The 8421-nt window shown below is 49.7% G+C and overlaps 1 protein-coding gene across 1 annotated transcript in view; it reads right to left on the reverse strand.

Annotated features, from left to right (window-relative positions):
- Window positions 1-6741: 6741 nt before the first annotated feature.
- BPIFB4 (BPI fold containing family B member 4) overlaps window positions 6742-8421 on the reverse strand; it is a 22786-nt gene continuing 21106 nt past the window's right edge. Inside the window, 1 exon segment of the mRNA XM_007446837.1 lies at window positions 6742-6765. Coding sequence (XP_007446899.1) covers window positions 6742-6765 — 24 coding nt within the window.

Here is an 8421-nt window from a genome sequence, read left to right on the forward strand (position 1 = left end):
CCCCCCCCGCAACCAGCTAGGAAACGTTTTCCGAACAAGGGAACCTCGCCGACAGGTCGCCTCCGGCACTCAGCCCTTGGTGTCCTTATTGACGCGGCTGGCCGCACCTCTGGCAAGACCACAGCCAGATGCATTCACTTGCAGGGACTGGCTGTCAAAGGCAAGGTTCCTCCCATCCCCGCCCGCCGCGGCCCCCTCCCTAGCACTGCGGCGCCGTCCTTGCTGCTCCGGCCAGGCAGTCTCCTAGGCCTGCATGGCGTCCCCAGACAAAGCGCAGCTGCTGCAGGGTTGTCCACCCTCAGCATCCCTGCCACCTGCTGCCACCCCACAGCCCTCACTGCCGTTGCCCCCGCAGTGAACCACCTCCTGCTGTCCCCCCAGAGCACCTGACACCCCGACTGTGCCCCTGTGAAGCCTGTTCGGTGCGACCCCGGATATTCTACCGCCTACGTCCCCAAGCCCACCCTCGCTGCCTGCCGTCCAGGGTGTCCTGAAGCAGTGCTCCGCTCAGCACACCAGCTCCTCTGTTGTCACTCACACTCAGCTCAGCGACCTGCTCCTATCACACCACCCACGCCGCTCAGCCATCCTCCCCGCAGCCAGCGCCCCCAACCTCCCCGCAGCGCAGGAGGGGTCATCTTCGGCAAATTCTCTCTGAACTCTCTGAGGTCTATCCTTCGACAACCCAGAAGCAGCAAAACATTTGAAAACATCGGTATCTCGTATGTGCCCTATTTCCTTCCTTCCCGCACACCCTGTATTTAAACCTCATGACAATCCCATGTGGTGGGGACTTCTGTCATCATTGGACAGTAGAGCACCAGCTTCAGCGTCGTAGGCCTAGGAAAGAGTTTCAGCCCTGCCGCCCACATACTGCATATGCCGACGGGCAGCTTAGCCTCTCAGAGCCTCCACTACCTCGTCTGTAGAACAGGAAGGATAAGTAATCATACCGCCACGGCGCTAGCTGTGAGTGCTCAGGGCAGCACCCTGCACAGAGTAAGCGCTCAGTAAACGGCTGTGATGACCTTGATGGTGATGATCTGTTGATTCAAAGGACTTAGCTTCTTGAGCTGTCAGAGAGAGGTCAAGGCTCCACAGTACAAACTAGAAGGGCTCAGCCTGGGAGTCCAGGGCTGGTCTGGTGCCCGTAGGGACTACAGTCCACTCCACACTGCTTGTAGGTGCTTCTGGGGTTGGTGGAAGGGTCTTGGTGCCCAACCCCAAGGTGGGACCTGGGCACAAGAGGGACTGGCAGGACTTGCCAGGGCATCAAAGGCCAATGCAAATGGCCCACCTAGGGCCTGGGACAAGCAGGCTCTACAGGAGGACACCGGCAGGACCCAACCTTCTCTCTGAATGCTTGACAGATGCCAAACAATTGTTCAGGCCGAAGGGAAGTCCTAAGGCCCAGCACTGGATGTTCCAGCCATCCCAGTGCCCCAGCCAACACCACATGTGACAGAAGAACTGCTCAGTTAACCCACAGAAGCATGATAAATAATAAGTTGTCGGGCTTTTAAAGCCAGTAGGTTTTGGAGTGGTTAGTGATCAGTGATAAGTAACTGGAACAGTGCATTTCCTAGGAACCAGCAACCTCAGAGGCAATTTTATCACACATGCCAGCATCCCATGTTGTGCCTGTTACTTCAATCTGTGGGATGCCCTTGCCCTTTCTCAACCTCACTTGATTCATCTGAGAAATGGAAGGATTGGACTAGAAGACTAGTCTTTCTCCTAGTGAGCCTACAACTGAGATTTTAGGTGTGGGATTGAAGGCCAGGGTGGAGAAGTTAGGAAGGAAAGAAAGGAATTTCAGAGGCAGTAGGGTCACTCGCAGGACTCTGTGACATTGTGACAAAACGCTGATAAAGCAGCCATTTCAATGAATCTGGAAGGACCTTTGCGAATGATTTCACTAAATGAGTATAACAGATGTGACACCACGTGACTTCCAAAACTGGATCATAAAAATGCCATTCAGCTTCCATTCTGTGCCTTTGGGATGCTCAGCCTTTGAACCCAGCACATGAACAGGCCACGTGTAGGTGTTCTGACGACAGCCACCATCAACCACCAGCCAGCTGAGTGAGGAACCGCCCCCCCCCCCAGGTGACTCCATCCCCCAGACAGCAAGTCACCCCAGCCGTTCTTCCCAGCTGAGGCCTGACATCTTGGAGCAGAGGTAAGCTGTCCTGACCCACAGAATCTGTGCAAACACTAAAACTGTGCTTTGTGCCATTAAGTTTTCAGATGGTTTGTTACTCAAGATTAGTAGCAGAAACACCTACTAAGTGAGCTCTTTGGAGGGCTTCTAGCATTTGTTATTCATCAACTACAGCTGAAATAGGACATCAGTGGAGTTGCCTAAGAAGTCTCATTGCATGTCCTGCCATGAAATCTGCTGCGCTGCACTGCATCAAGGAGCAGCCTCGCTCACATGCAGAGAACTGGAATCCCTGCAATTTTGAGGAGCATCCTTGGTTTATTCGTGGAAACTCAGTATCATCCAAAGCTGGTGGAGATGCTTAACAGAGCCTCTTCTCACTTTTAAATTTAAATTAACAGTTCATTTGGTTTTGTCACTGTCAACTCAAGATGTAGTGATGGTTTGGTCCATTTCACCGTGAGCCGAAGGAGGAGGGGGCAGTGTGGTCTGAGGCCTGAACAATCAGGCCAGGTGTTGAAGACACTCTTGAGTCAGCGGCACTAATCTCATCAAGCCTCACTCCTCTGTTATACCCGGCACTGCCCCAGAAGTGGCAGCGTGCCAGACCACTCTTTACCACTTGGATCGTCCACCCCAAGCTCCTCTGCCCAGATTCTAATCTGATCCGCGACTCTTTCTCCTTCCAAATCCACTTTCTCACTTTGAAAGAACGCCTGAGCATACCCTTTGACTTTTGAGAAGTCATAGCCGATGGGAAATGAAATGAGTTATTTATAACCCCAAAATGCACACCCCCTCCCCCGCAAAGTTTCAATTCTTTCAAAAATTAAACAGCAGAAAAACTTAAACTTGTTGAAGGCTGTGGGTGTGTTTTAATGTCTGAGGAAGGGGTATGAGGGCCATATGGAGGGCTTCACCATCCCTCCTCCAGCACAGGACCAGTGGACAGATGGGGCTGAAGAAGTGGGTGGGGGCAGAGTTGGCAGGGCCCTGTGAGCAGTGGTGAGGGGTCTGCATTTTGCTCTGGGTGCCATGAAAAGTCCATAGAAGAGCTTGAAGCAGAGAAGGGAGATGACTGGATGTGCAGTTTTAAAAACCCAACCTTCTGGCCACTGAGTGGAGAAAGGATAGTAGGTGCAAGATTGGAAGAAGGGAGACCAGCGAGGAGGCCGGAGCAGTGGTTCAGAGGAAAGATGATGGGAGGGGGTAGAAAGGTGGAGGTAGGAACAGAAACAAATGGGTGAATTCATAAGGATTTGTAGGAGGGGTTCTAACATTGGAAGTAGGAACAGAGCAGCCTTAGCCACTGGCCTGGAAATCAAGTTCCTGCCGCCCTCTTGAGGCAGGACTTCCTCCCCTCTAGCCTTTCCCAGGGCAGATTGGACAGGAAGTCCTGACCTACTCCTCTTTGAGCCCCCTTCCCAGGAGCTAGGATTTGGGTGTTACCAAGGAGACCAGGAGAGAAAGGGACCCTGGATCCTGGGGAAAGGAAGGGTGATAGACTGTGAAGTCCCCTAGAGGGGTCTCTGATGATGCTTCCTCCTCAGAGAGACCTTTGCTGCCCACCCCACGGTGCCTCCCCCTCCCCCTTCCCTCCCTGATATGTGTCCCCGTTTATCCCCCTTATAACCCTCAAGACGATCTCAAAATAGCCTTTTTTTCTTTTTTTTTTTTTTTACTAATTTACTTGTTCTTGTTTCCTTAGACCTTATTATTATAGGTCTGTCTTGTGGACAGGATTTAAGCTCCAGGAGGGCAGCATTGGTAGCCACTTAGTGAATGAATGAATGATGCAGCCAGGAATAAACACAATATATTGGGTTACAATAAACTGTTGCAAATAAACTAAATAGTTTAGCTCCCCAACATTTAAGTGAAAGAAAAAACAAGACATGGGGGTAAAAGGCTTTTTAAAAATCACTGGGAGGAAGAAATATCTTACTTGTGTAAAAGGGACTTCAGTATTTATATGCCCCTTCAAGGCTAGAAGCTGGGATCAAGTGAGTCTATTAAAACTGCTCTAAATGTGCTGTGTGGCTCTAAACATACACATGGAACTGTTTGGGAGATCTGCCCCTGCCTTGCTCTAGGAAGGATCCCTTGGGCATTCTCTTGCCAGCATGCCAAGGCCCCTCCTTGTTCTCAGTTTAGCTCTGATCAGAGGTGTAAAAGTTAATAAACAGAAACCTCAATTAACTAGAATTGGAAGACAAGAAAGGGGAGCTGTCACATCCCACAACAATAGCAGAGCCCAACAGGAAGAAGAAAGACTCCTCGGCCCATGAAAAGCCACGGACTCTTTGTTCACTACAGCCCCAGCAACTTCCTTTCCCCCCTCTATAAAAGGGTTCTCCTTCCCTTCCTGCGGGGGGACTTGCACGTGGCTCACCATGGTGGCAGATCCCAGACTGCAATTTTCTGCTGTGCCTGAATAAGCCCATCTTTGCTGAAGAAATAACTGGCAGTCTATTTGTTCTAGGCCAACAGAGGCAAGAGGTCCCATAGGCTCACACTCTAGAAATTAGCTCTAACCACAGCAAGCACAAATTAAGCACTTACTGTGTGCCAGCCTCAGTGCTAAGCACCTCAGAAAAAAAATGATCTCATTTAAATAGCCTCACACTCATTTTAGAGTATTATTATTATTAACCATTTTATAGACGGGAAAACTGAGCATCAGAAGGCTAAGGGGTCCACTGAGTCAACCAAGTGACAGTGATGGGATGTGAGCCCCATTCTCCTGACTCCAAAATTCTTGCTCTTTAATGACCTCCTGATGCCAGAGTTGAGGTTGGTGATGTATAAAGCTGTCCTGTGGCAGGGGAACCTCTCTATAGAATGCTATCTGATTGTTTTTAATATGGAGACATTGGCTGTTTCCCTCACTGTCTGGCAGATAGGGTTTCCAGGAGCCGTGGGATGGGGCTTGGGGAGCAGTTGCTTTGAGCAGACAGTACACAGCCAAGATCTAGGTTTCATTGGATGTATAGTCACTGGGTTTTATTTCTAGAAACCAAGGGCTTGTCTGTAAAGAACTAGTTTGGGAGCTTCCTTGCTCACTTTGTGGGCTGCTGCTGCATCCGTGCCTCCCCAGCTTGGACCTGAAGGTATGAGGTGCCTAATATTTCTGCAAAATCTCTATGGCAGCAGGGGCCTCACTGCCCCTCAGCCACATTTCCAGCCTCACCTACACAGGAGGACATGGGAGAGTGTGGAAGACATTACTGTGCTCAACGATATACCTGTTTTTCCTTTCCTCCTGATCACACTTCCCTACCCCTTGAGGTCAGGCAAGATCATGTGACCTGCTTTGGCTGATGAAATGTCAGCGGAAGTGATGTGCTTCTCTTCCTGGTGGAAGCCTGGAAGTGCTGATGCTTGACTCCCTATGCTTTCTTTGTTCCGGGGACTGTGCAGCTTTGGGGCCAAATTCAGCCCAGGGGCTTCTTCTTGCAGCTTACCAACAGAGGAAGTGTGGTGTGGAAAGGACATGGGCCCTGCAGCTAAATCATCAGGTTTAAACCCCAGCTCTGTCACTTTGCAACTGTGTGACTTTGGGCAAGTCACTGCATTTCTTGGTGCCTCGGTTTCCCCACCTGCAAAACAGGGACCATCCTGGTGGTCTCATGGTGCTCTTATGACATTAAATGAGATCAAGTCCCAAAGCCTCAGTGCTGGGCTCAGCAGGTAGCAAGCAGTCAATAAACGTCTCTCAGGAAGATGAGGCAGGAGGGTATCTTATTTTTGCCTCTTTCGTCTCGCCCCTGGGACCTGAGATGTGCCCATCCACCCTTCTGGACCTGGGCAAATCACATGCTGGGAACATAGAGGGGAGTGGGTGGTGAGAGGGCAACTGAAAGCTGAGAAAGGAGAGGAGACCCTTGTCATCTTGGTGCCTGGCAGTTAGGCTAGAGGGCGGTCTCTCTGGCAGTGTGCAGTCAGTCTGGTGACTTTGAACTTGCTGCTTCTGAGTCCGTGTGCTGCGGAGTTGCGGGGTGGGGGGACTGAGGCATGAGGGATAAGCCAAGTGAAGGCTGAGGAAAGCAATGAGAACTGAATTAAGGTCTCCTCCGGCCCATCCGCAGCAACCTCAGAGGCGTCTGGCATTTTTCAGTCATGAACTGAACCACCCTTCCTGCAGCTGTAGCTACATCTGCCAGGTGCCTCCCGCGAAGACTTGAAGGAAAGAAACACCCAGACCCTGAGGGAGGGTCCTTTGTGGAGACTCACCCCAACTGCAAGGAAAGTGGAATCTTTTATTGAAAGCTTAAAGTTCTCGGCGTGGGGTCTGGGGGCGGCCTGGAGTCCAAGAGGACTCAGTCCTCCAGGCAACCGCCATCCACCCGCGCGGGTGGGGAGCAGGGCTGACCATGGATGAGATTGTTTGTCAATAGGGGCAATGGCTGGGCCCTTTCTCAGGGTGGGGGCAGGTGAGAAGAGGGTTGGAGGGCTGGGGAGAGGACTGTCGAAGGGCTGAAGGGACTTGGAGCCGGGGACCATGTCAGGACGAGCCTTTCCAGGGCTGGTTCTGGCTTCTTTCGGGGCTGCGGCAGCATCTCTGCCTCTGTCACTCAGGTGCTCAGCACCAGAAGGTCCTTGGAGGGCAGAACAGAGAACCCAGTTAGTGGGTGGGGTAGCTTCTGGCTGCAGCCTCCACACAGTCACCTGCCTATGGATCGAGCTAGTCGCATTTCTCGGCAGCAGTAACTCTGAACGGAGGAGACAGCTGGGGTCAAAGGGGCCTGAGAATCACCCTGGCCACGTCATCAGCTTGCTGTGTACAGGGGATCCTGGGCAAGACCGCCCCCCTCCCTGCTCCTCATTTCCTCCTTTTCCAAAATAAGAGAAGCAGGCCTGAGCCCCTTCCACACTCTTCCAAAATCCAGTTTTCGTAATTAAAACACAATAATAAATAATAAAAGTAACAGACCTAATCCATAGAACAAATGAATACCCATGCCTCCATACTGATATAAATCATTGAGTAAATAAATAAATAGGGGAGAAGGGACAGCTTTTCTTTACAGTAGAACTCCATTAATAAGTGTAAAAGGAATTACAGAAATAGAAAATCACGATCGGGCAAACAGCACGGTAATAATTGTTGTAGGCAAGACATTAAGGAATGTCCAAATCAGTGGGAAAAGTATAGTGAGAAACAGGATATTTGTGTAGTGTCAAAGAAGTTTAAGTCCTATGAGATATTTATTAGTCGCAAAGGGAAAACAGTAACTTAGTGGAGAAACCTAGCAAGAGCCACCTTAACCACAAGATCAAAGTGAACATCTCCAGGAATAAGATGCTGACATCATGTGCCCCAACACAGTGCACAGCATCATTTGGTGGAGTTCTTGCCCAAAATACATAACCTCAATCTAATCATGAGAAAATATCGGTCAAATCCAAATCAAGAAACATCCCACAAAACGGGCCTGACTCATCAGAAATGTGAATGTCATAAAACACAAGGAAAATTGAGGAACTGTCACAGATTGGAGGACACTAAGGAGGCTCACGTGACTGGAGGCAAAGTGGGACACTGGACCCTGAACCAGACAAAGGACATTAGTGGGAAACCTGGTGGGTGAGGCCTGTAGATTAGTTAATAGCTTTGTATCAATGTTAATTTCCTGATTTTGATCATGGTACTCAGGTTACAGCAGATGCTAACATTAGAGGAAGCTGGGTGAAGTGTTCTGGAACTCTCTGTACTATTTTTGCAATCTTTCTGTAAATCTAAAGTTATTTCAAAATAAAAAGCTAAAATAAATGGCTAGACCCATATAATAGTTACAATAAGAAGAATAGCTACCATTTACAGAGGGCCTTCAAGATCCTCTGAGTTTTGTTTTTCTGAGTGTTTCTTAGAACCAGTGGTTCTTCACCTTTCAGACTCAACACCCATTTTACATTTTATTGTAGGTCTCCATATTATTTCCTTTATTATTCTGAAACAAAATTCATAGATTATACAGTCTACTTACACATTTTTTAAAAAACTAGTATAAATTCACTCACCAGAATGTAAAGAAGAAATAAGAGATAAATAATTTATAATAAAATAATATGGGGCTTCCCTGGTGGCGCAGTGGTTGAGAGTCCGCCTGCTGATGCAGGGGACGCGGGTTCGTGCCCCGGTCTGGGAAGATCCCACATGCCGCGGAGCGGCTGGGCCCGTGAGCCATGGCCGCTGAGCCTGCGCGTCCAGAGCCTGTCCTCCGCAACGGGAGAGGCCACAACAGTGATAGGCC

The sequence above is a fragment of the Lipotes vexillifer genome, unplaced genomic scaffold (genome assembly GCF_000442215.2).
Source record: "Lipotes vexillifer unplaced genomic scaffold, Lipotes_vexillifer_v1.1 scaffold75, whole genome shotgun sequence".
In the NCBI taxonomy this organism is placed as follows: Eukaryota; Metazoa; Chordata; class Mammalia; order Artiodactyla; family Lipotidae; genus Lipotes; species Lipotes vexillifer.